The following is a 26,231-nucleotide window of genomic DNA, read 5'->3' on the forward strand; positions in this document are numbered from 1 at the left end:
AACCCACGGAGCAGATGCACGCCTCCCACCCGTGCCCTAGTTGCCCTTCGCTGGACCAGCCTGGAGTCCAGCCTGCAGCCAGGCCTGCCCGCTTCCTGTCTGGGTTGGCCTGCTGAATTATTCACTCGGCACGGGGCAGGCCCTGGCAGGCCTTGGAGGGTGAGCATCCTCCTGGAATGCGTCCATCCCTCGGCACTGTTAGTCATCTCTGGCTCCAGCTCGGAGCCTCCGTCCATGCTGCTAATGGAACCTCAGCACAGGCCACCTCCCCCACGGCCACAGCCAGACCAGCGCCTCCCTTTTCCGCAGCCCAAGCTGGCCCGAGTCCTCCCCTCTGCATGCGGGCTCTAGGGGACGGGGTACATTCACTGCACCAGGCACAGCGTTACAAACACAGGCTCCAACCAGTCACCCCACGGACCCCAAATGCCACTGTCCCCCAGGCCAGGACTTGGGATGAAACGGACTGCACATCTCCAAGGGCTGGAAATATTGGCAGTTTTGCCTTCTTTTCTCAAAAAGTGTTTCCCAGGGGCTCAGACAGGATAATTGCAGGTTTGCTTTGGGGTGCGTGTGCACACATGCATTGTGTGTGCATGTGTGTGTGTGAGTGTACACTGTGCATGTGTCATGTATGCAACACTTTGCACCCAGTCTACCTTCCCTTGCCCTGACTCCACTGTGTGTACACAGCGTGAACACTGTCCATGCATGTGAACATTTCCATGCATGCACACACGCACATGTGTGCAAAGGCCCCACTGGAGCAGGATTTGGAGCCCAGTTCCATGTGCTGCAGCCTGGTCAGCCTCGGCGTACCCAGGTTTGGTTTGGGGTTATGTTCACTTGCCCATTTCCATCTGGGGTTCCCAGACCCCCCTCCAATACCTGGGTCCCTGTAAGCTTTTAGCATCAGCTCTGCTGAGACAAGGGCCCCCATGCACCTCCAGCCCGTGCCAGCCCTGTGCTGTCCCGGTAAACAAGGAGAGGATCTGTCTGCCAAGAGAGCCATGGCGCCCCTGCTAGAGGCCCTTGCGGACAGCTTGTCCCCACTCCAGGATGGGCCTCCCCCCAGGTACGTCTCAGGCTGGCAGGAGGGCTGGGTGAGGGGACTCTGGGCAGACACAGAACAGCCCTCAAAGGTTCAGTCTGTGGGGTGGGGACCACGGCACCCCCAGAAGGAGAGCCCTGCTTCAGGCTCCCCCACCCTGGCCCCCTGCCCAGCCTGGGGCTCTCCCGGCCTTGGGCATGCCCACGGCTCAGCTGTCTGCAACACGGATGTTCTGTGAAAGGGAACCTCATGTGGGCGCTCTGCAGGGAGACCCTGCTCCTGGCCTACAAGTTGGGGTTCCCTTAAACAGAGAGACAAGGGGAGCAAAGGAGGCCTCCCAGGCCTCCTGGGTTTCAGGTTGCTGCCGGGCAGCTCTCAAGAGTGGTGCAGGGGCTGCAGGGGGAAAGGCTGAGGGCCTGGAGGGGGCCCTGGATGGGGTCCCGGGCCACCCACACCCCCACACTGGAGGCAGGTGCTGCCGTGGGGTCTGAGTCCTGGCTGTGTCCACATCCAGCCATCCATCCCAGGCACTGGATTGTGTGTGGCAAATACTCCCTTATGTGGCCGCTGACCGTGGGCCATTTTCCCACTGGCTAGGCATGTTCAGGACCCCACCGGCGCTAACCCCAGTGGTCCTGGGTGCACATCGGGAGGAGCTGGCTCTCTGCAGCCCACTCATGAAAGATGAGGCCAGGAGACCATCTGCTCTATGGCCCCTTTCCCAGTGTGGTGGCCGCCGCTTTTAAAACCCTAATGGTCACCCTGGCAGCTGCCTGCTGGCCACACCCCCCTCGGTGCTGACCGAGGTGCTGACAGTGTGGTCTCATGAATCCAGCCACTTCTTTCGCTGTGTGACCCGCCCCGGTCACTGTCCCTCCCTCTGCCTCAATCTCCCCATCTGCAAGATGGAGGTCTGGGGGGAGCCTGCCCAGAGGCCTGTCCGGGATAATGTGAGGAGTGTGAGGAACTGAGAACAGCTGACCCAGGCACCTACCTGAGCCTCCTGACATCACAGGCCACCTGTGCTGGAACCCACAGCGGAGTTCAGCTCTGCCTCTGGTGTGCTGTGCGGCCCTGGGAAGCTGCCCAGCTTCTCTGAGCTCTTACTTCCATCTGTGGTTTGGGGAAGCCGACCTTACACAGTGGGGCCACGGTGAGGATGAAGTGAGGTGACTGTTGGCACACGCCAGGTTTGGGGTCACCTCTCTACCAGCAGAGTCAGAGCCCCAATCCATAAAAGCCAGTATACACACACAGCCAGCTGCTGAGCGCCAAGCTTAGCTACAAGCCGTAACAGTAGCACAAAGAAAGAGCTTTGGGAGACCAAGCAGGTGCCACACAATACAGAAGGCTTCATCGAGGAGGTGACCTCAAGCGTGACCTTGACTTGATAAGAGAAGGGCGTGTGGGGGCAGGGTGGGCATTCGGGGTCGCAGGGAGACTCGGACACCTAAAAGCAGCTCGCCCCTTGGTCCCGCCCCCCCCATTCCCCAAAAAACAGGTGCCGGGTGGAGGCTGAGCCCCCCACGCACTTGCACGGCAGGAACCATTCTCTCCCCCTGCCCCTCCACCAAGCCCACCACACGGATCTCTGCAGACCCCTCTCTCTCCCACTTCTGGTGATAGGGACTCAGCACCCCTGGGACACTGAGGCACACTGGGAGAGGGCTCGAGTGTTTGAGCCTGGGCTGGGGGACAGCCTGGTGGCTGCATGGTGGGCTCCCAGAGGTGGGTGCCATGTCCCATGAGCAGCTTCCCTCCCCCAGCTCCAGCGCGCCCACTTGGGTGCCTGTCACGTCAACCCCACACCGCTAATGGCAGCGAGAGGCCCTGTGAAAGGCCCCAGAAGATGGATTTGCTTTGGTCATTTTTAGTGGGAAATCTGACTCAAAAGACCTGGCAAATTTGTAGGAAATTGGTTATTCATGCCCCAAAAGAGAGTAAATCTTGCCTCCACATAAGTCACTGCCTGAGAAGCTGTAACCCGCGGTGGCAGCAGCACGTTCTGCCTGGCAGGCCAGCGGCATGAAACTCTGCCCCCTGAGTGATTTACAAACCCAGGCCAGGCCAGCCGCGCCTGCCTGGGGGTGGCTGCCTTGAAAACACAGGCCGCAGTGTGGGACCAGCCCGGGCCCGGGGGCCACTGTCCTCGGTGCTGAAAGCGAGCTTTTCAAGAGGAGGGGGTTGTGGACATTCCCACGACCCACCCAGAGTCCACCTCAGACAGTTCCGGCATCCGCTGCCTGAGAACGTCTCTGGCCATGAGTGAACGGCGTGCGGGGAAGGCTGAGGGTGTGGGGTCCATGTTTCCAAGAGGGACCCCCGACCAGGGGGACAACACTGGTGGACAGACACCTCGTGTTTCCCACGCGGGGGCAGCTCCGAGCATGTTCAACAGCACGTCAGAAGGTCCTCACAGAGCTGAGCCCAGGTGCCCCAGGCGCCTTTTCTCTCCCTCCTGTTTCACCTCCCAGCTCCTCACCGAACTTGCTGACTTTATCTCCAACTAACTATGGGCCCCAAACCTTTGTCCCAGGGTCTGCTGCAGGGACCCCAGACGGCGCTCTCATGATGGCAACCTGACTCCAGACCAGGCTTTGGATCGTATCATATGGAGTTTTTCATGCAGGGGAGTTCCTCCTTTGCCCTCCAGGCTCACAGTCCCCATGGCTCTGCTGGCACTGCCAGTGGGGCCCCAACCCCCGTTTTCCTGGGGTCAAAGTCTGGTGGAAGCAGCGCTTTCCAGATGGTCCCACCAGAGGCACCGAGAGCTGTGTGGCCAGATCCCTGGCACACCGCTTTCCAGAGATGCCCCTGCGGGCTGGGGTGCAAGGGGCCAGCGCAAGGAGCCATGTGGCTTTAGGCACAGGTGTTTCCCAGACAAACTCAACAGGAAACCCTGATTCTGCTCACACCTGTCAGCCCGTCACCCAGCACCTGTGCTTCCCAGCAGCTCTCTGCTCGCCAGAGGATTGATCGGATGTGCTCCCAGAGGTGGATTTCCTTAGCGCATTTAAATAGTGTGAAGTCACCAAATTCAATTTCCACACTTAGTCTTGGAAACACGCAATTCACACATCCATGAAATCCTGGGAGCAGGGGTAATGCGTCACCCTTGTTTGTGTTCCCAGAGCCACACAGACCAACCCTATTTGTGTCGGCTGCAAGGATGGTGTGTACGGTGCCAATTTCTACTTAGATGGCCAGACCCAGGCTGAGCAGGATTGAGGGGCACTGGCCTCGGTCGTCTCTCCACCCAGCGCTGGTTGGACCATGGCCAGCCATCACCACAGAGCTCACAGCTGCTGAGCGGTGCCCCATGCTCCAATGGGCTGTGCTGCTGCTCTGCCACCCCGTGCTACAGATGAGGAAACTGAGGCCCGGGTAGAGGCATCACCTTGCCCTGGTCGACAGCACAAGCAGCATCCATCCAAGTCCCCAGGTCCTCAGCCCCAGACGGCTCCCTTCACTCTGCCTCTGAGAGTCCGGCTAAGCTGAGCTGGAGTGTAGCCAACTGGAGGCTCAGCTCTGGGCAGGCCACCTGCTGGCCACCTTGGGCCAGGCAAATTCTGGATGTCCGCAGGCTCTGGTCACATTGGCACTGCACTAGACCCACCCACAACCAATTCTGGCTGGACAGCCAGCCACCTTGTGGGTTCGGCTGACCCATCACCTACAGGGGATGCGTGTGCGTGCGTGCGTGCGTGTGTGTGTGTGTGTGTGTGTGTGGTGTGTATTTAGGGTGTGGGCAGGTGAATGGACACTGCCTGTGGTCCCTTCCTCAGACCATTGTGGGCAGAAGCCTTGCCCTGGTGTGGGCTCAATGCAGGCCCCCCGCCCCCGCAATTTCCTGGCTGAGATAAGAGCAAGCCTCCAAGGAGACGTTCGTCGCTAACTGAGCCCCTCTCCGTCCTCATGGCATCCTTGATGACCCTGCCCCAAGAGGACGCTTTGCTGGGTGAGAAGCCCATGCTGGGACAAGTTGCCAAAAGCAAGTTCCGTGGCTTTTGTTCATGTGCCCAGCTCTGGTCCAAGTCACACTGTCCCAGGAGAGCCAGCTTTGAAGGTCGAGGACAAGAGCATAGGGCAGGTGTGGGGGCTGCCTAGAACGCCCCGTATGTGCTGGGGGCATGCCTTGCACCCGCCCCATTAGGGAAGCCTTCACATGCTCAGGACCTGTCCCCGTAGCCGTCCTGGAACAATCATTGCAGAGGGGAGAGAGATGCAGGAGGGGAGAGGAGGGAGGGGTGCGGGGGAGAATGAGAGAGAGAGAGAGAGAGAGAGCCAGAGCGCGCAAGTGGAGGGGAAGAAGCAGGAACATGCTGGTGGGGGAACCTGGACGGCCCGTTGCACCAGCCTCTCCAACTGGAGCACGCAGGGTCTGTGCTCTCCGGTTCTGGAATCTTCTGCCTGTGGGGAAACCCAGCTTGTCTGTTCCAAGGACAGTGCCCTTGGGAGAGGCACTGAACTTGCCCACCCTATACAGTGGGGCTAACAGCAGTGGTCTGGGTGAAGTGTGGCTGTGAAGGTGACAGACAGCACGGGTGTCGGGAGGGCCCTTGGCACCAGCCTGGGCTGCAGGAGCCATGGCTTTTACGGTTCCCCTGGTGTTTCCAGTGGGGCTATCACACTGTTCTCCAAACAGCCTGCAGACCTTTAATTTTAAAACAAGCCTGTGCATCCGCCCCCACCCCCTTTCCCGGCCTGGAGGAGGTAGTGATGCTGGGCCCAGAACGTGGCAATTTCTAGAATTTATTCTAGTGCTTTCCAAGGAAATAAATCAGGCTGAACCCTTAGGGGGCTACTACAGCTACTCTAAGGGCTGCTTCTGCCAGGTGCTGGATGCCCGCCGGGCCTGAACCCTCCACAAGCTGACACGACTGCTGTACCCGCCCTGCTGATGGCCAAGCAGAGCCTCAGAGGGCGGAAGAGACCTTCTCCAGGCCTCGTGGCCAGGAGGAGAGTAGCTGATGGGACCCGGGCTCACGGGGAGCTCATCCCCCCACGGGCCTGTAGTGACAGCATGGAGCTCGCAGCTGACATTCCAGGACATCTGTGCAAACTGTCTTCGCAGCCCCTGGTTCTCTGCTCAGGGCGACGCAGGCTGTACCTCGGACTCCCTTCTGGACACACCCTCAGGAGGACCCAGTCGGGATGCATTTGGCGCCTTTCCAGCACCCCTCCTGCAGCGTGGGGCTCCGACTCAGTGACTTGCCCACTGCCCTTTGGCGAGCTGCCGGCCCCTCGGAGCTGTACTTGCCTCATCGCAGGACAGGACATCATGGGGAGGACGTGAGTGAGCAGACTAGCCGCAACGGCGGTTATTAGCGTGTCGTTATTAATTATTAATATATCAATACAATTAATCCAGCGCTGCATGAATAATCCATGTGCTGGAGCCCGGGGCTGCGGACAGCACGTTAGAAGCTTGCCAGGCCTGAGCTCAGACCAAGGAGTCCCCAAACCTATGGAGTCTGTGCTAACACCCTCGTTCCAAGTTGTGCTGGGAACCATTAGCAAAGCATTTTAATTAACTTGCCGAGACGCACATTAATGGCCCTAATCTTCTAGCTTGTGTTTGTCACAGGTTCTGTTCCTGGGGACCGGCACCCAGGCAGGGCAGCGTTCCTGTGGCCACCGGCCGGGACTCCTGCAAGCCTGCCTTTCTGGGGTGCGCCCTTCGGGGCATCCCTGTGGCTCTGTCCGGCCTGCCACCAGCACAGGGCAGACCTGGGGGCTGGCGGTGAGGACGGCTGCAGGGAGCTGTCCACACACAGGTCCTGAAAGGCACTTTCGGCTGCGTTTTTGCTGCTCTGTTTAATACAGCGCTATGGCCCTGTCCCTGGCTCAACTCAGGCTGGCCTTCCCAGGCAGAGTTTGCACAGATGCAAATGGCAAATCACGTACCCAGAGTCCCTAGCCACCAGCCTTCCCATCCCGGAGCCTCATCCGTGCCCTGTCCAGTTCGTGAGCAGCCTCTTCCCACGCCAGGAGCTCCTGGTGCAGTGGGGGAAGACTTCCCACTCGGGGGCACCGACACACGTGACATACAAATGCAGCTGCTATTTTTGTGTGATTATTATGACAGACAGGGTTGATTAGAAACTGTGCCAATTAGCAGCAGTCGTGACCTTCACCGAGAGTGGCCAGAAGGTCAGTGCTGTGTATGGGGAAGGGGCCACGCAGGGATGGCTGGAGTTATTGAAGGACTTGGGGTGGGGTGGGAGGGCAGGTAGAGGTGCTGAAAGCTTAGGTGGCCTCTAGGCAGGCAGGAGCAAGGCACGTGCAAGAGACCAAGGTCACTTTTCAGGTAGTAAGAGAACCATGTTCCCAGGGGCCTTTGGGACTCAAGTCCCAAGGGGAATTTGGGTATGGAAGACAGCACATCCTAATCCCAAGGGCTCCCCAAATCCCTCTGCCCCCAGATTCCTCAATGACTGCTGCATGTCAGACTGCATAGGATGGAGCAGGGGCGGGAAATGGAGGTGCCCCACACAGGGGTACAGGCTGTGTACCCCAGGTGCTGCACCTTTGCTCCCTCTCTCGTAAGGAGGCATGCAAGGTGGCCTAATTTACAGATGAGAACGGTTTTGGGGACAGGACTTTGCTGGGGGCCTTCACACACCCCGGCGGCTCCAGGGCTGCACAGGCCTCCCTTGCAAGTGGAGGCCGGGCAGGCTCACGGTGCTGTCCTGAGTCTCAGCTTCATTGGACACACACTGTGAAGGGGCCGCCTCTGCGCTAAGACTCACACAGGAGGTCCAGCCTGCAGCTACAGGGGCGGACAAGGCGGGCAGCGGGCCGCAGCACCCCCCACCCCATGAGCTCACTCTGGCTCTCAAGCTCCAACATGTCCAATTCATGCCAGAGAGGGATCCCACTATCCGAGGCCCACAGTGGCATAAATGAGCGAGGACATGAGAACCCCACTCTTTGGGGCAATTTCCAGCATTCTTGGTTCCAGGAATTTAAACAATTCTCCAAGGGGATGCTGGTTTGCTGGGTGGGCAGCCCCACAAACAGCCAGCCTCCCTGACCACATTGAGCTGGGGACCTGGCGCCCTTCACTCAGTTTTGTGACGAAGGTCGGGTGTCCTTGCGCTGATTGTTTGCAGTGGACGCCAGCCGGGCCTGCCCCCTCTTCCAGCCCCACCACCACTGCTGACATCAGCACATCTTTGTGTCTTTGGTGTCTCCCTCAAAGAGAAGGATGGAGGAAGGCCTGGGGGCTGGACCTGGAGTCCACACTGGGCCCCCTTCCCCTCTGTACTGGCCCCTCTCCCCAGCCAACGGGAAGGAAACCTCCAGCCCCTCAGGACCCCATCCCACGTCTTCAAGCAGAGCTGTGATCCGTCTGCCTCACTCCCCTTCTCCTGTCCCCTCGACTGTCTTGGGGAGCAGTCTCCTGCCTATCCCCACACCCCACTGCCACCCTTAGGAGGACGGGAGCCCTGGAAGGGGGGACCTAGGTTGGAACAACTTCCTGGGGAAAGGGGTGACTGTAAAACCTCCTCCCCAGGAAAGCAGGTGAACCTCATGCACAGGCAGCTCGGGGAGGCCTTGTTTCTCCAGGAGGCGCCGTCCCCACCTTGCCTCTGAGAGACCCCCGAGGGGCTGTCTGGGCATTGTGAAAGCTGGGTGGGTGAGGGGCTTCCATGCAGCAAATGTCTACCGTGCGGCTAATAGCTGTGACACACGTCTTCTGCCACACTGTCCATGTGCCCTGAGCGTGTGTCTGCTGCTCACTCACCCACTCACTCTGGCCCAGGGTGGCAAACTCCAGCTGAGGGCCAGATCCCTGCCAGCTGTCTTATGCGGCCAGAGCCGAGAATGACTTCTACTCTTTCAAATGACTGGGGGAGGGGAATCAAAGGAAGAATAATAGGTTGCGACCCGTGAACATTTTATGGAATTTGAACTCCAGGGTCGGTCCCGGACCGCCTGCTCCAGCCTATTTGCTCATGTATGGCCTGTGGTCCTCTGCTGGCCCTCGGGTCACCCGCTGTCTGCCAGGCACAGTTTGGGTTTTGTGTTTTCACTCATCGAACCCGCAGCATCTGTGTGGTCGCCATGGTGAACAGAGCAGAAAGACCATTGGACCTCACTGACAAAAGGCCCCAGGTGGGTGGGCCAAGCCCGGCCCTTCCCAGTAACTCGGGAGCTGATGTCCATGGCCTGGGTGGAGGGGGAGGTGGTCCCAGGTGGGGTCATCCTTCATTTACAGGGGAGAGCTGAGGCCAGGAGCAGGGAGGACCTTGGGTGCCCAGCTAGTTTGGGCAGAGGCTGGGCTCCCCGTTCCACCCTAAGCATCATGGGATGCCATGAGGCCCTGCCAGCTGGGGCACAGTCACCTACCCAGCCATCACCACTGGCAAGTGTCAAGACTGGTCAGAATTAGAATCACAGGTACCAAGCTGGAGTTGGGCTGCACGGGGCGTGGACAGGGTGGAAGGGACAGGCTGGGTTCCAGGGGGCAGGTGCCCCCGTCCTTGGCCAGGGTCATGTCTTGATTCAAACCACAAGCTCATATTCAAAGGGCCTCTGCCAGTTTCAGGGCTTTGTGAGCGGCTGCCCGGCCAGCGCTGGCCCTGGTCTGGGTGTGGTATTTGCACAAAAGCACCCCCAGGGACAGGTCCTGGTGCCTGGGCTGTGACAGCTCTGGCCACCATGGGGGATAGATGTGAACTGCATCTAATCAATTGTAAAGCTAATTGATCAGCTTCTAGTGCAGACCAGCTTTGGGGGGCGGGGGGGGGACACTGCCAAGAGGGCTGGGGTTCTCCCTTCCTGAGGAGCAGTGGGGAGCTGGGCCCAGAGCTCAACCAGGTGCCCCATTTCACACAAGACCAGCAGCTGCTTCAGGCAGCAATGAGGCGGGAGGCTGGGCAGACCAGGTCCCCCCAGCTCCTCAGTTTAGGGGATTTCCCACGTGCTCCCTTGGGGACAGGCCCAGGTCCCCCACAGGACAGATGTCCCCTGTGATAGAACTCAGGGTGGACAGTGGCCCTGGGTGTTTGCTCTCCCCCCGTCTTGGGGACAGCGGCAGCAGGGAGGGCTGTGAGAGCTGGTGATCCCAGAGGTGAGGGACCCTGGCCCTGCTACTCCTGGAGGAAATTGGGGTTCACTCCTGGCAGGCCTCAGACCCCCATGCCTAGAGGCTGCCCACTGGGACACCGTGCGCCTCAAGCCCACCAGCGCCCAGCCGCCCTGTCCCTGGTGCCAGGCTCTGCCCAGGAAGGGGACACGTGTGTTAGGGGTCCCCATCCACAAATTAAATGCCCCCCAATCGTGCCTGCGGCTGCCTCGTGAAGATCATCTGATTACAGAGTGCCGGCTGGTGCCGCTTCTGGCCGCATGGGGCCCTGGGACATAATGACCTTCCCTGGAACCTCCCCGACTGCAGAGGCCATGGCAAGGGGTCCTGTTCGCTGATGCTTCATAGGGGTCTCCTTTAAGCCCAGCACCCCAAAACTGAGAACACGGAGGCCACCTTGCCCTCTGCGAGGCCTGTTTTCCCTGTGGTCCTGTCATGACCACTTAACAACAGAAGGCTTTTCCCCCACAGAAACCCACCCTGGCCTCACCACGCGGGCTCTGTGGGTGGGTGCAGGAGAGGCCTAGGCCTGGCTTCTCCTGTCCATTCTGGGAGCCCAACCCACTGGCCGTCCCAGGACGCGGCTGGCCGAAGTGACACTGAGACATGCAGGCCGCCTGCCTGAGCCTCCCCCGGCCACCACACGGAGACCCTGTGACACCTCTTAGGTCATCGGCATGACATCACATCCACCCCTGTGGGGGGCCCCTGGGGCCAAGGTCATGCTGAAGGAGAAAGCCCAGCAAAGCCGGGAGGGGGTGCTGCTTCCTTGGGCACAGACAGGTGCAGACCCCTCCTGGGACCCCGCTCGCTCGGTACAGGCTCCAGGACACACATTTTCCAGTAACGCTCTGGTGTGAAAACGAGTGTTTATTTTCTCAGTAACCTGGTGAGGACGTCGGGAGGGCGTCTCTGAGGAAGGCGGGAGGCTGTCCGGGTCCTGCCGTCCCCAGCCTGGGGTGGGGTTGGCTGGTCAGGGACCTAGGCGGAGGTGGGGTTCGCTTACTTGGAGCTGGCCTGGCCCTGCTGGGCCCTGGTGTGGCCTCCGCATGGCCCCGCGGGCCCGCCAGGTCCTCCAGCCGGGCGTCGGTGCAATCAATGCGCAGCTACAGCTGGTTGAAGGGGACCAAATCCATTGAACAGTTGATTTGGTTCCATTTTACCAGCTTTAGCAAAGCATTTGGCTCCCAGGTCCGCAGGAAACAGCAACGTTGACGATGAAGGGGGCTCCCGGTGAGACAACAGATGACCTCAGGGCGGCGCCCAGGCAACGCGCCCCACTCTCCCCTGCAGAGCCCATCTGCTGAGGGTCCCCTGGAGTTTTGCAGGAAGTGGCGTGAGAGGGGGCACCCAGGGTGGGGGTGCGAGGGGTCACACATCAGGAACACACGCCCAGACACCAGACACACTCACGTGCTCACAGACACGCACCCCCCCAGTCCCCGCCCCCCCACTTGGACTCACGCCTGGACGCTCTGTCCCCTGGATCTGGCGCCCCGCCCACCCTGCCTGTCACTTGCTCTCCACCGAGTCTTCAACAGCCCTGCCTCTGTCAGGTGCCCACTGCACATGCCAGTCTCAGCCCCAGAGCATAGCCAAGACCACCAGGTCCTGCCCTCATGGGGCACACATCCTGGGGGATGGGGACCCCATAGCTGTGGGCCCTCATCCCCACTCCAGCCTGATCATATTCTCAGCTGGAGCTGGAGCAGGACAGTCCCCCTGAGTCCCACCTCGCGCCCTGGCTGGCTATGGCCTCAACCCAGCTCAGCCGGGGCGGGGGTGGGAGTGGGGGGCGGGCGGGGGCAGGCTCTGATGCTGTGCTGGCCCTGGGTGGGCAGAGGCCAGAATATTGAGGGGAAGCCCTGCTGTGTGGCTGTGAGAGGTGACGCAGGAGGCGGCCCGGGGCCTGTCCCCTAAATCTACAAGCTGTCGGGAATGTGAGGACGGTCCCCTCAGCTCCCAGGAGTGACCCTGCGGTCACTGTGGGAACAGCATGGGGCTGGCCGAGGTCACATCTGCCCGGTCACCCTTACTGACTCAGAGGGAACACATTCCTTTTCAGAGAATTGGCTTTCCTGCCAACACCCCATTCATCAGGAGTGAGGACAAGGGGGGACAGCAGCTTTAGCAGGGCGGGGACACGATGTCCTGTGTGTGGACGTCCCTCTGAACACAGACAGGCCTGACCGCAGGGGTGACCACACAAGCCCTGGGCCCACTGGGCACAAAGCGGGGCTGCATACTCCACGAGGTGTCACCCCTCTGCTTCTCCGTTCTCTGTCCTGCCCTGCTGAGGCTGTGGGGACAGACGCTTGGGCAGTGGGGACCATAACACAGCATCACGCCCACCGTCCACAGCGGCTGCAGGAGTGCCCTCAGCCCCTGCGTTCCCCACCCGTCCCCACTGCAGTGCCCTCTCCACAAGGAGCTGAGCTGGTCTGTACCACAGGGCCCCCCTCTGTGGGTGCCCTTTTACCTCAAGACCAAAGTTCACCAGGAGCCCAGAGTGGGCTCGGCCCTCCCAGCCTCGCATCCCTCAACCAGCCAGGCGGCCCTGCAGGACAGAGGGGGCAGCCGGACCCAGCTCTGCAAACACCTCTCTTGTTTTGACCCTGGGACCATACGGGGGTGGGGCAGACCTGACGCCCCCCAGAGCCAGCCCCTCTCGGCACTCACTGAAGACAGTGAGACAGGTGATCGGATACCACCTATCACATTCCTAACAAAGTAGAAGATGTGACAGCAAACGAACCGCCTCACATTGAACCTGCCTCCGGGTGGCTGCACCCAGTACCGTCATTCCTAACATCAACCTCGGCCAGCACTGACGTGGGCAGCGTGGCCACGCTGACTGGCACTCCCCTCTAACCACTCACTTCTCTTTGATTCCATATGTCCCCACGCCTGGAGGAGCTGTCCCCAAATTAGAGACTTTCGCTTTCTCATCAAGACTTCTACTCTCCTGCCGGGACTGTCCCAACACACCCTCGGACATTCCCATCCGCCAACGGCTGGCCGGGGCCTGCTCAAGGCCATCTGGAAACCAAACCAAAATGAGGCAGATGTCCAAGTGGGGTCTGGAGTCCAGGGCCAGCGCGTCTCCTGTGAGGGGCTGGAGGGTTGGCAGTGCCCAGGTGCGCGGCGCGGGGTTAGGTCATTTCATCCATGGACGCTGCACAAGTGGTTTGGCTGCAAAACTCCAGGAGGTGTGGCCATGTGGCTTCAGGCAATGGCGGTGACACCATGGTCAAGCTCGCACTGAGCTCTGAGTACCAGGCAGGGGTCTTTGCACTGAGGGCGCTGTCTCCTGCAATCCCATGTCACTCCAGTCAGGAGGGCATGAGAGCTTGGGTGATGTCGCCTGCCCCATGCCAGGGCACAGCCTGTCTGTCACCCCCAGGCCGCTCTCCTGGGGGCAGTGGATGTCCAGCCTCTCACCCGCCTCGTCCCACAGCCCTTGCCCAGCAAGGGCTGGGGAGGTTCCAGCAATTCTTTGCCTAATAAATGGTTACCACACTCAACTGCGGATTTGAAGGGCACAAGGAGCTGTGTCCACAGTGGGGTCCACCGGGTACGGAGTCCCCAGCTCCTGACCAGCCCCACGGCGCAAAGGCCAGGTGCTTCCAGAGCCCCTCTCCCAGGGTCCCCGTGCAGCTCTCAGGCCCTGCACTCACCTCGCCAAGGACCTGGGACTGTCTTTCTCTCATCTTGGCCAGCCGTGCCCACTCCCAGGGGCTCTGATCCGAAGGCCAGAAAAAAGCACAAAAGGGGCTGAGCTCAGAGTCCTCGGGAGAAAGCAGGCAGGGCCACTGCCGAGCCCTCCCTGTGACTTGCCAGCCTGTCACGAAGTCTGCATTTATGGGAGCAACGTGCCGGCCAGAAGGTAAGCTGGCCCAGGGCAAGCCTACTCCTGGCCGCTGGCCGCCGTGTGTGGCCCAGGGCAGTGGTTTCCTGCAAACCCCCATCCTGCCTCTGTTCTCACTCGGGTACGAAGGAGCGAGGCTGCAGCGAATATAGTTTGTGCATTTTATGAACCAAACAATTAACTAGGTTTTAAAACATCTGCTGATGGAATCACCCCACACGGGAAGTACACTCAGCATTTTTAAGCAGCAACTGATACTAGAGGCAAGGACTCACTGCCGAAAACACCAGCAGCCCTGTTAAAATCGATAGAAAATTAGATGCTATGAAAATGCAATATGTGTCCAATTAGTTATAATTGGAGAAAACAGTGATTGTAGATAAAGCCGGAGCAGGAGGGGTTCTCCCAGACACCCCGCCTGCAGGCAGTTCTGGGCCTTTCCACCAGCCTCACCCTGAGAGGCTCCCATGCTGGCACGGGGGCCAGAGGGCCATGGTGCCATCGGTGCTGCCCCCAAACACCCCTGGAGCCCGAGCAGCCAGCGGCCACCACCACATCCAGGAAGCCCTCCTGCATTTGATAAGGGCCCCAGAGCCAGAATTTGGATGCAACGAGAAGACTCCAAACTCAACACAACCTGGCCAGCTGACCTCTCACCCCTGGCTGTCGCTAGGTTTTACCTTTGGTGGAGCAGAGGGTGACCTTGGCTTTGGAACACCACACACCCAGCTGGGGACTCTCGGGAGCTTCCTTGGCCTCTCTGAGCCTCAGTTTCCTACATGGACGTGCCAGCCCCACGCAGCCTCTAGTGGCTGCGGCTGCACGCCCCTGTCGCCACTGTCACAGCTCAGCAGGGAACCCCTGGCTACTTGCCCTAAGGGTAGCCAGGCCGCATCGCACCCAGGACCCCAGGGAGCGCCATCCGCTTCAGGCAAGAACGACTCAGGGGAAAGTCTCACTGAGCCAAGCACAGTGGGCGCCACGACCGGCATGTACCACCTTCTGCTCAAGGACAACCAACGGCCTAGACACACGTACAGCAGAACCCCTGCCTCCCGAGACCACGGGGCAGGCACGTGCGCCAGCAGCCATCACAGACGCAGTCCCCAAGACAAAGGCCAGGGCGTGCTGGCGGGGGGCCCACCCACTGGCTGGGCAGCTTCCATCCTGGGTTCCTCCCCTGCCCTCCCCGGGTGGGGGTCACCAACTCATATCTGGGTGCCTTTTGTGTTTTTTACTATGGAGCTTTTAAAATTTAAACATCAATAACCCAATATTTCTCCGGCAGCAGCATTACCTATTAGCACTAGATTCACCACCAAATTAATTTTTAATTCTAGGTTTTGGTTAATTATTAAAATAAATAGCAAGGAATTACGGTTAGCCCCAGGAGCATGAGCAGCTCTGACCAGGGCCAAGGAAGGATCCTTCCTGGGGTCCGCTCAGGGGCTGCTGGGGCCGGACGGGGGTCTCGAGGGAGACCCCCATTAAGCGGTAAAAAGACCACCCCCAAAACAACCCTGTTTCTTATCACCGCCAATGCTGACCCAGTCAGATGCCAAGCAGGACCCACTCAGCCCCGCTCCATGACTTTCCTGTCTATTCAGAAAAAAGTATATTATTTCTCAACACTGATAAAGGTTTAATACAGAGTTGCGAGGGTTTTTAATAAACTTGTCAAAAAGGAGCACGCCAAATTGATAGGAACGCCCTCCTAGAGATAAATTCTACTTCAAATAGACCCAAAGAGCAGGCGGACAGAGCAAGGGGGGATTGGGGGTGGGAGGGGACACCCGATTGTTTTGCTGTTCTTTGCAAAAAAAGGCAAGATAGATTTTTGTGTCTCACTATCTGAAAGATAGGGCTGGGGCAGGAGCTGGTATAATTTGGGGGTGGAAAGCTGTTTGGCTGAGGACCAGATCAGAGAGCCAGGAGGTCAGGGGAGGGGGTGGCAGCTTGGGAGCAATGAATGGCCGATGTGCCCGGAGATAAGGAAAAGCCACGAGGCACCCCAACCACCAGCAGAGAAGCAGATCAGAGCGCAGGGGTGTCACCGCGTCAGGTAAATTAGCAGGGGACCTGGTGCGGCCACCACAGCGATGCCAGAGGAGGCTACAGCTGCATACACAGACACGATGCACGGACCTGCTCTAGAGTCCTCTGCTCTCCCGTGCAGCGAGGGCTTCAGCACACGGAGGCGTGGACAGCGTGGCTACCTGCCTCCAGGCCCTGGGTCTGGCACCCAGGCTTGGGGGCTGTCAGCACTCCCTTTTATTCCCTCATTCAAGGTGTACTGCTCACAGGCCTCTGTGGCAGTTTGAAATTCCACCATTAGAGATCCACTTTGTAGCTTAAAGGTGGAGGGAAGGCAAGTTCCCCTGAGAAGAGGGCGGCAAACTGCTGGTCGGAGGCTGTGTGGCCTCCGGAGCGTAGTGCTGTGTCCGCCACAGGAGGCCATGGCCAGGGACAGGCGAGGAGGCACCGAAAGGAGGGAACACAGGGGACCCTGGTGACAGCTTCTACTGTAAGACTGAGCCGGTGGAGGAATGCACACACAGCCCCCCAAACCCAGCTTGGGGTCCTGGGGCTTTCATCCCCTCAGTGGGCGAAGCCCTGCCACGCCCTTGGAAATGGACAGTAAGAGGTCTCCAGGGCCCGCCTGGATCTGACACCTGCGAAAGGGGCAGGTGAGGGGGGACAGAGCTCAGAGCCTCGCCTGGCCTCTCCTGTCGTTGCCACCGCAGCTGTGATTATGGGCACTCTGGTGGCAGGCGGGCTGTGAGGGGGCCGTCCCTGGGCCTCCCCCAGCCCAGAGTCATCCAAGTTCAGCCTCTCCAACAGGACAGCTGAGAATGTGGACTATTTATACCGGCTGCGGTGGACCGGCGGCTGGAGAGGCAAGCAGCCCGGCCGCCATATGTGGGCGTGACCAAGAGCACGCAGGCCTGCCAGGGGACAAAGGCCCAAACCACGCATCTGGCTTGGGTGTCCTTCAACTTCACCAAGTCCCAACTGACACACACCCCCCCATCCCCAAGGACAGGTTCTGGGGCAGCTGCCTTCTCTCCTCCCTGCTGTTTAAAAATACTCTGGGCCACTGTCCCTCTCGCCCCTCAACTGCCCTCCACGCACGGGTACACTTGTGCGCACACACGCACTCTGACCCCAGCGTTGTCATTGGCTCCGCCTCGCTGACCCCATGGTGGGGGACCCACACTCTCAACCAGCAGATCCTTTGGGTATCTGCCCTCTGGATGGGACGAGCCTGTGACCTTTCCACTCAGCACTTGTGCAGTGGGGCCTTCTTTCCTTTGTTGTCTCTCTGGGCTGGACACGGGGGCCTGGGCGGAGACTCTGTGCCGTGTCCCTGGCCCTCACTGTCATAAGCACCCAGTCGAACCCCCTTCCCCTTAGGGCAGGAAGCAGATCTGGCCTGAGACTCAGTAGGGCATCTGAGAACTGGGGTGGGTGGGCCTGAGTTGCAAGCGCCCCAGGGAGAAGACGCCTCTGCAGTGCCCGCCTTGCTGACCCGCCGCCCTGAGTCTCTACCTAAGGAGCAGCTGCCGGGCTGTCCGAGGTGGCCCTCTTGTCTTGTCCCTGCCCTTGAGATGCGCAGCCCTGCATGCGGCCTGCGGCTGCGCCTGCACTGCAGGGCCCCAGGCAGCAGCCTGCAGCAGCCTGCACTGCTCCACCACCCACTGCAGCCCCCCTCCCCTTCCCTGCTCCCCGCTGGGTGGCACGGCCTTCCCAGGGCCGGAGCCAGCCTGCAACTCTGAGCACTAAAGGCAGTCCCCATTGGGACACAGTCCAGGGGCAGCCCTAAGCTCCGGCCAACCAGGTCCGGGGCCTTGCAGGGCAGCTGAGAGGCCCAGAGCAGGACACAGCTGGGAGCCGACAGGAGCTTCTGGGAGCTGCTGACGCAGTGCTGCGGGTCCCTTCCCTTCCCAAAAGCCATGCCTGCCTCTTCCCACCCAGGAGGCTGGCTGCTGGTGGGCCAGGGACCCTCAGAAAGCCATGTGTTCCCATCCTGGAACCTCCAGGCCGCACTGTCCCCAGGCCTGGCCACCCCAGAGGAGCAGGGCAGGGCAAAGACAGGCACAGAGGCCCCCTCAGCTCTGGACACGCCAGGCTGAGTCAGCACAAAGCTCCCACAGACTGAGGACCAGGTGGCCCCTTATGCTAAAGTGGCTCCAATTAATGCAACTCCACTGGCCCCGCCTACTCCCCCGCCCCTGCCCAGCAAACCCCTCCACGCCATCCTCCCTGCCACGCCCTGGCCCCTAAAGATTACTCAGGTTCCCTCGTTTTTCATTTAGGGCATTTGGGGGCAGGGATATTTGCAGTTCAAGCAATGTTCCCCCTGATTGGGCTGTGGTGGCTGAAACATCTGTCCTGCAGGTCAATCTAATCACGCCCGAGAGTTTGTTCTTCAATACATTTTTCACGCGAGGTGGACAGTTTTAAAAGATCACAAATGCCCCCTTACAATGCTCCCACCAGGCCTCCCCTCTTTGAAACCCTTGTACGATAAAATGCTCTCTTGGACGCAAATGCACCACCAAACCGCGGTCCCAGGCACCCCTCTTCAGAAGTGGGGGCCACACTGTACTTGACCATGGAGATAAAAGACGACGCGACATTGACACAGACAGCCTCACACAGCGCGTGCGATGGCTGCCCCTCAATCCCGACGCGGAGCTGGTCTCCCTCGAGCGTGCAAGTTTCATTTGGAGCGTGGCTAAATTCTGTGAGCCGCAACACAGAATTTTAACTAACTTGGCGCACTGAAATTATGAGCTCCACCATTCTCAGCGCTGCCGTTTCCACCAGCGGAACCTGGGCCTGTCATCAGGCTACGAGAGGGAAACGTTCTGGACTATTCCACCCAGCAGCCTCCCCGCTCCCGGAGCTCAGAGAGTGAGGCACTTGCCACCTCGCCCAACCACAGACACAAAACCCACCTGGGTCCCCAGGTTGGCAGGCAAGCCCCACCCGGCCACACCCCAGGCCCTTTCCTCAGCATGTCCCTGAGCCCCGTGGCAGGCGACTCTGTCTCCCTGTCATGCAGTCCTGGGAAAGCCCACCTCTCCCCTCCTCCACAGGGAAAGGCCCAAACACCCCACGCTTGCCTGGGGCCCCCAGCTCCTCTCTCTGGAAAGCCAGAGTTGGAGATTTGAGCACAGCAGCCTCCAGGCCCAGTCAGTGTCACCAGGAAGCAACAGGCCCCAGGGCCTGAGGGGCACTGCCAGGGAAGGGGCTCTGGCTTCCACAAGGAGGCATCTGAGAGGTGCCTGCTTTGAATTCGGCAGATGGAGAGACCAAGGTGAACAGCTGAGGCGGCCATGGCTTTCTCCCTGACACGCGTCTCACTGCTCTGTCAAACCGCACTCCGAAACACTAGGCTTTTATTTAAACACCACATCCTCCACTAAAGCCCTAATGTGCGGTGGGGCACATCCCGGGGAAGGGCAGCTGTCTGCGGCCGGCCTTGGTGGCTGCACACTCGACTACTTTCCTCCCTGTGGCCGGAGCTGGAAGCTAGCGGCGCAGAGACGACCTTCCCAGGGACACTAGGCACTGACCTCTCCAGGCCCGGTGGCCGGAAGGAAGGCCGTGCCCAAGGACAGTCCTACCTCACCGTGCCGATGGCAGCGGAGCCAGAGGTGGGGAGGCTTGAAAATCGGAAGGGGCCCAGGCTGCCGAGCCCTTCTCAACCTCCCTGGGCAGAGAGAGCCGAGTGCCAGCTTGGAACTGCCTTTCTGTCCTTGTCCCTGGCTCCTTGGCAGGGCCTCAGAGGTTCAGGGGACCTGACTAACCCAGACCTAATGCCTCCAGCAGCTGGAGGAGGGGGCCAGGTGCTCCTCCCCCAACTGAGAGGCGGAATTCCTGCCAAAGGCCAGGGTGTGGGAGGAGCTGGGGCACCTGCTGTGAGCCCAGGCAGCACTATCAGGGACACAGGAAACGCAGAGATGGCGTACATATTGGAAAAATAGCCCTGAGCCCACGGGGGACGTGCCCTGGGCCGTAGACGTCCCCACTCCGACAGCTGGGCAGGATCGCCCCTCCCACCACGGCCCAACCCCTGCCCGCTGCCCCTGCAACCCTATGCCCTTTGCTCCCACAGAAGGACCAGCACAGCAGAGACTGGCTACCCAGACCAGACACAGCGTCCACACTCAACTCCTGGGCAGTACGGCCCAGCCGCGGGACGTACAGGATGTCACCCAAGCTCTTTACTAACTGGGGCCCTGGCAGCAAGGCAGGCAGAGGGGCCAGGGACACACACGTCTGCACTAAGCAGGCTAGCGAGACCGCCATGTCCTTGACCCTGAAAAGCGCTTCAAGCTGACTCGGTAAAAACAGAGAATTATAGCGCTGGGGCTTTGGCTGGGGTGGGGGTGGGGTGCAGGAAGAGGTGAGGGGTCACCAGGACGGGCTCCAGCTCAGGCTCAGATCTTCGCTTCTTGTCCTCATCACCAGGGCACCCGAAGTGCCCTCAGATACTGGGTTCCAGGATTTCAGAGGAGGGGAGGGGCCTGGGGCTACAGGTGCCCGTGACCTTGCATGGGGGCTGCTGCCCTCGCCCGGACGCCCCGGGAGGCCGAGCATGTCGCAAGCCAAGGAATGTCTTTCCCTCAAGACTCCTCTTACACGAGGCTGCGGGGGTCATCCGGCTCCCCTCCCCGTCCAGCTGGCCCGTCCATTTGGAAACAGGCTGCTTTTCTGTGCCTATGAGCAGTTTTCTGCCCCAGTCACACAAACAGCTTGTTCTGCTGGCAAATGACCCCTTTTAGGGTGTCAAGAAGTGATAGCCCCAGATCCACGCCACCCCATGTGCCCAAGCCAAGGCGCCCACACTCAGTCCCCAGCCCCTCGCGCCCCCACGCGGACCCTGCCTGCCACAGGGCTGCCTTCCCTCTGCCGCAGTCAGCACGTTGAATATTTAATGTCTGATGAACGCTTCCACCTGCTGACACAGGCAAAGTGACAGAACAATACAGGCAGGGGACAGGGCCGCCACCAGCGCCCAGGCAGCCTGCCACCCAGGCCTCCCTGCCACAGCCACTGTCTGCCCGTCTGTCCCCTTGGGAGGCCCCTCGGGCGTGGACTGCCCCCTTACTCCGGCGACAAAGTCCCCGACCTGAAATACATACTTCTTTACATTCCATAGCTTAGCAGGTCATATGGGCATATAAAGAAGTATGTCTCCCAGGCAGGTAGTTCAGTGTGCGCTGTGGGTGCCGCCGGGCCCCGCCTGGGGGTGGACAAGGCGGCACAGGGGCCCTGGGGTTGTCGCCTGTCCACACCCTGGACCTCTCCCTGTGCTCTCCCACTCTGATCATCGCAGGGACGCCGCGGCCCCTGCCCCCTCCAACCTCAGCTTCCCTCACACACACATCGCAGAGTCGGGGAGGCAGAAGCAGACCACGCACCCCAGAAAATCTCAAGAATCCCTTTAATCACCCCAACATTCGCGTAGTTTTGCATCAGTGGAACAAGAAAGGAACCAGGCTGCCACCTTCCACCCTCGCCGCAGAGAAAGGATGTGCCATTCCCCACACAGTGCCGAGACGTAGCCAGCACCCTCCGTCTCTATCTGGGTGCTTTTGTCCCTGCCAAGTGCACAGGGAGGGCCCTCCCCCTTAGCAGTCCGGGAGCAAGGCAGCTAGAACCAGCAAGAAGCACCCCTCGCCGCAGGCCCAGACTGGGGAGACAGCACCAGGAGACCCGAGGAAGGGACAGGCCTTACCTGGGCAGCTGGGTGACTCCCGGGCAGGTCCCTGGTGATGTGCATCCAGGAACTGGCACCCAAGGGGGGGCTCGGTGCCTCTGTCTTTAAAGAAGTGCGTGAGAAGGGCACTTGCAGGCGGACCCCAAGTCCCAGGGCGGTAGGAGCTGCTGGGAGGTGGCCCATGCCTCAGCCTGGCCACAGAGCAGACACCCGTATGGCGAGGGACTGGGGCTGGCCCCTGCCCCCCCCCCACGCCTCCTCCTCCTCCTCTCCTTCTCCACTCCTGGCGTCACCACCTCTGCGGAGGCCCCTGAAACGATGCTTGCGCAAGCAGGCAGCTCACACGGGCACCCAGGGCGGCCGGTCCCCACCTGGCTCTTTGTGGCCTCCGCCCGGTCTCCGCCAGGCCTGATCAATACCAATTTACAGGCAAACGCAGGGGCCGCCTTCCTGTTAATGAATTTCCCCTGTGCTCACTGGCGTCTAATAAACCCGTTAAAGAGGGTTTAAGTAAACTGAGCAAGCGGCAAACTAAGCACTTTTGAGTACTTAACTGTGTCGATATTCCCTCCACTGCATTTCCAAACTTCCCTGTGATGGACAAGTAGCGGCCCCTCTCCCCCACCAACTTCTCTAGCCACCCCGAAGCCGGGAGTTTGAAAACAATGGACAGTTGGTCCCCACCACAGGAAGGAAGAAGAGAGGAACCCACGGGGCGTCAGGAGCAGCATGGGACGGAGGCCTCGCCATGGCCCAGGGCAGGCCTGCAGGTGAGGCCGGGACTTGGAAGGAGGCTGTCACTCAGGGAGGTCGCCTGTAGAGGAAAGGGCAGGGAGACGCTGGCGGCTGGGGGAGCTCGGTGCAGACACAGAGGGTCCTAGGGTGGCTGGGAACTGACCCCGGCCTGGGGACAAGGCCCTGGCCTGAACGCACTTCCAGTGTCCCTTCTGCCAGCAAGGCAAGGTCCAAGTGACCTGCCCGCCCCTCCCTACCCACCCCTGCCCAGCGAAGGTGTCTGCATGCTGCTGTCACCTGGGCAGGGCAGTGTCTCTGCAGAGCCTGCGTTGTGCAGAGGCAGCTAAGCGATTCCTAAAGTCCCCAGTCTGTGGCAGCTGCACCGGGCATGGCTGGGCTGGAGTTTAATGTCGGGGTGCATGATCAGGGCTCTGAGAGGCACCCCACTAATGGGAAGAGCCACTCAGCAAAGATACGGAGGAGCAGTGTCCCACTTCCGCGTGGCTACTGTCATTCATTATCTTCGTGTCACCAAGGATAACAAAGGGCCACTGACACAGCCGCCAGGGCCCCACGTCTCCTCTCCCCTGGAATGTGCCCTCCAGAGAACCTCGCAAGATAGCGGGAGTCTGAGATCTAAATTTGCCAGGCCATCCTCTGACAGATGAGACCTCAGAAGCTGGGCGACCTGCCACTGCTCAGGCCTGGGACCCACCCTCACCCTTGCCTCCCAGGTGCCCATAGGGACGGTGTCTGGAGGTCAGCGGAAAGCTGGGGGCCTCGAAGGGCAGGAGAGTCGCCCCAGGTCCAGCAAGAGCCCTCGTGAGCTCCCGTCTGCTCACAAATGAACCACAGCTACTTTGCAAAAGTTTCCCTTCTTGGTAAGAAAAGAAGCACCGAGACACCTCCGAGGGGCCACGAGGGACAGTGAGCTGGCACCATGCCCTGGGCTTCCTCCAGCAGCTTCCGCTGTGCACACCCCCGGCCCCCCAGGACCCCGCCGGTGGAGGTCACCCTCCCCTCCAAGGACCACTGGGCCGCTCCCCCCGCCTCAGGCCCCCAGTCTCCACCCACACGCGCCGGCTGTGCACGCCCAGCACCGGGACCCTTCCGACCCTGACGGGGGAGCCCCGCGTCCCGCCCGCCTCCGGACCCCTGCCCGGCATCGCCGCGGTCAGGGCTGCAAGTTCCGAGGTAAGTTTCGCCCCGCTCCCGCCTGGGCGTGGCTTTGTGGCCCCGGGCAGGTTCACCTCGCCGTCCCTCGGCCCCCGCGCCCCCACCTCGGCGCCACGACCCCGGCCCCGCGGCGTCAGGAGGCGGCTGCGTCCTCGCAAGATGCCCGCGTGTCAAAGTTCGCGCATCCCAGTTGGACGCGCCCTCCCGGCCCTGCTGGCTGCTGGCTCTGCAGTTTTGCAAATGCGGACGATGCGGCCGCCGGGAGAGAACTCCGGGCACCCGCGCCGGAGCCACGCGGCCGGCACCGCGGCTCCCACCGCGCCGGGCACACCCCCCACCGCGGCGCCGGCAAGTTTGCGGGGGCGGCGGGGCGGGCCGAGCGGGACTCACCGCGGAGCCCCTCCAGCCGGGCTGGCGACGGCGGCTGCGGGCGCAGGGTCGCGGCTCTCGGGTGCGGTGCGCCCCGCGCGGCTCTCCGGCAGCCGCTGCAGCCGCGGCAGCGCCATCCACCTTCTCCCGGAGCCAATCGCGAATGCAGGGGTGGGGGAGGCCGGAGCGCCCGGCGCGTCCGCACTTGGGGGTGGGGGAGGCAGAGAGAAAGAAGACACCGGCACCCCCTCTGCGCACCCCGGCCCTTCCCCCAGCCCTCCTGCAGCAGCGCAGACTTAGCAGGGAGGGGGACCTTGAGGGAGAGGGAGAGGAAGCACGAGAGGCGCAGGAGTGGCGGGCGGGCGGCCGGCGGGCGGGCGCGCCGCAGAGTTCGGCAGAAGCGGCCGCGCGGCCCGCGCACCTTGAGCCCCTCCCGGCCCCGGGCCGCGTCTGCAGGGCGCCCCTGCACCCCAGCCGGGGTCGGCGCGAGGCAGAGGTCGGGCCGGAACAAAGGGGGCCGGCCGCGGCGTGCAGGCTCGCACTTGCACGGCAGCGGGGGAGGGGAGGGCGCGGAGGGCTGACCCGAGGCCCGGAGCGGGTGTGGGGGCCCCCTGAGCATCGGGAACCCGCCTCACCTTTGCAGTCCTTATATACCCGGCCAAGCATCCCAAACACGCAGCCGGCCAAGTGGCCCCCTCGGGCTGTGCTCCCTGACCATATTTAGTCAAGCAGGGAAAAAATAGCCTGTCAGCTGGGCCGAGGCTGGCCGGCCACCGGGAACAGGGTGGGTGCGCCAGCGCCATTGACGGCCGGTCCTGGGCCCGAGGCTGCCATCTGATGCCCCCTCCCGGCCCCTCCCCAGGAGCCTCCCACCGGCTGTCCCTGCCCTGCCATCGCCCTGCTATTTTTAGCCCAGCCCAGTACAGAGGCCCTCTCAGCGGGCGGCAGGCGGGCACAGCCTCCCAGGCCACGCAGCCTGTTCCCAGGGGTGCCCTGGGGAGACCCAGGTGACTCCCAGGGCATGGGTTGGGCAGGGGAGCCTGTGTCTCCTCCTGGCTCTTGTCCTCCAGTGGGCTGGGCCCTACCCAGGCCATCTAGGGCCCCACCCAGTACCCCCGGGCCTTGCCCTTTTGCCCAGAATTGGGGCCCGGATCAAGTGTTGACGGAGCCACCCGGGTCTCCGGAAGCTCCCAAGCCAGCCCTGAGTAATGACGCCCGCAGGTCACCTTGGACAGGGAGCCAGGCCAACGAGCTGCCAGACTCCATCCAGAGCTGCAACCAGGGGCATGTGCGAGTGGGACACCCCATGTCCACGCACTGGTCATTCTTGGAGCACCCCCATCCTGGGTTCACGCCTAAATGATGCAATGGGCGTGTCCTCGCAGGGCCAACTGCCCCGACAACTGTGTGGGCTGGGCAGGTCTCCTTGCCTCTGAGGTCCCCCAGGACACAGGACAGGGGGCCGCAATAGCAGGGCAGACCCACTTCCCAGAAGGCTGGGTGCAGGGCCCGCATGGGGGGGCAGGCAGTTAGCGTCACTGCTCGTCCTGACCAGAGTGCAGGCAGTCAGAGGCCCTATTGTTCTGGAAAGCAACTTCAGAAACCTCCCCACCTCCTGTGCCTTGCAGGCCTGGCCCAGCTGGGCACATGGGGAAAGGCTGCCTGTGCCTCTCACACACCGCTGTGCCTGACCCCTCCGTGACACCCCAGGTCAGGCCCCAGCACCACAAGGTGCCAGCCTTGGGACACAAGGTGCGGTGGGGACGTTTTCCGTGGCGCACCCCGGGATCCAGCCCACTCCCCACGCCAGGCCCAGGAGAGCAAGGAGAGCAGTGGGGGCTCAGGTGCTTTCTGGAGAAGGCCCTGGAACCCAAGTGTGGCTGGGAGGCAGTGGGGAAGGGGGGAGGGCAAGCGGACAAGGTGGGCCTGCACCCTGGGAACCCTCTGAATGGCTGAGATGGGAGCCTAGTGTGGGGGCCCTCGCTTGGCTCACCCCAAAGGAGGTGGGAACCCTGAGACATTTCTTTTTTTTTTTTTTTTTTAAAGATTTTTATTGGGGGAATTGGGGGAATGGGAACAGTGCTGGGGAATTGGGGGGAGGGGAACAGACAAGTTGCTGTCATCTTGTTCTTCAATCTAGTTGTGGAGGACGTTGCTTCACTGGCCCAAGTTGGCACCATCATTGCGCTCTTCTCTGGCGAGGCAG

The 26,231-nt window shown here is 61.1% G+C and overlaps 1 protein-coding gene across 4 annotated transcripts in view; it reads right to left on the reverse strand.

Moving 5' to 3' along the window:
• The window catches only part of LOC109380066 (UPF0317 protein KRH_21160-like), a 41,032-nt gene extending 14,997 nt beyond the window's left edge, over positions 1–26,035 (reverse strand). Inside the window, exons 1-2 of one of the 4 annotated variants that reach the window (XR_002123366.1) lie at positions 22,778–22,867; positions 21,451–22,559 (exon numbers count right to left, since the gene is read on the reverse strand). Coding sequence is in view for 3 of the 4 variants with exons in the window: in XM_019637241.1 (XP_019492786.1) it covers positions 21,657–21,847; positions 24,047–24,644 (789 nt within the window). In the remaining variant the exon portion in view is untranslated. Of the gene's footprint in view, positions 1–21,450; positions 22,560–22,777; positions 22,868–24,046 lie in introns of those variants that run through there. The other 3 variants (XM_019637241.1, XM_019637243.1, XM_019637242.1) reach the window with 3 other exon arrangements.
• Between the last annotated feature and the right edge of the window lie 196 nt (positions 26,036–26,231).

Source organism: Hipposideros armiger, unplaced genomic scaffold (assembly GCF_001890085.2).
Source record: "Hipposideros armiger isolate ML-2016 unplaced genomic scaffold, ASM189008v1 scaffold_32, whole genome shotgun sequence".
Classification (NCBI taxonomy): domain Eukaryota; kingdom Metazoa; phylum Chordata; class Mammalia; order Chiroptera; family Hipposideridae; genus Hipposideros; species Hipposideros armiger.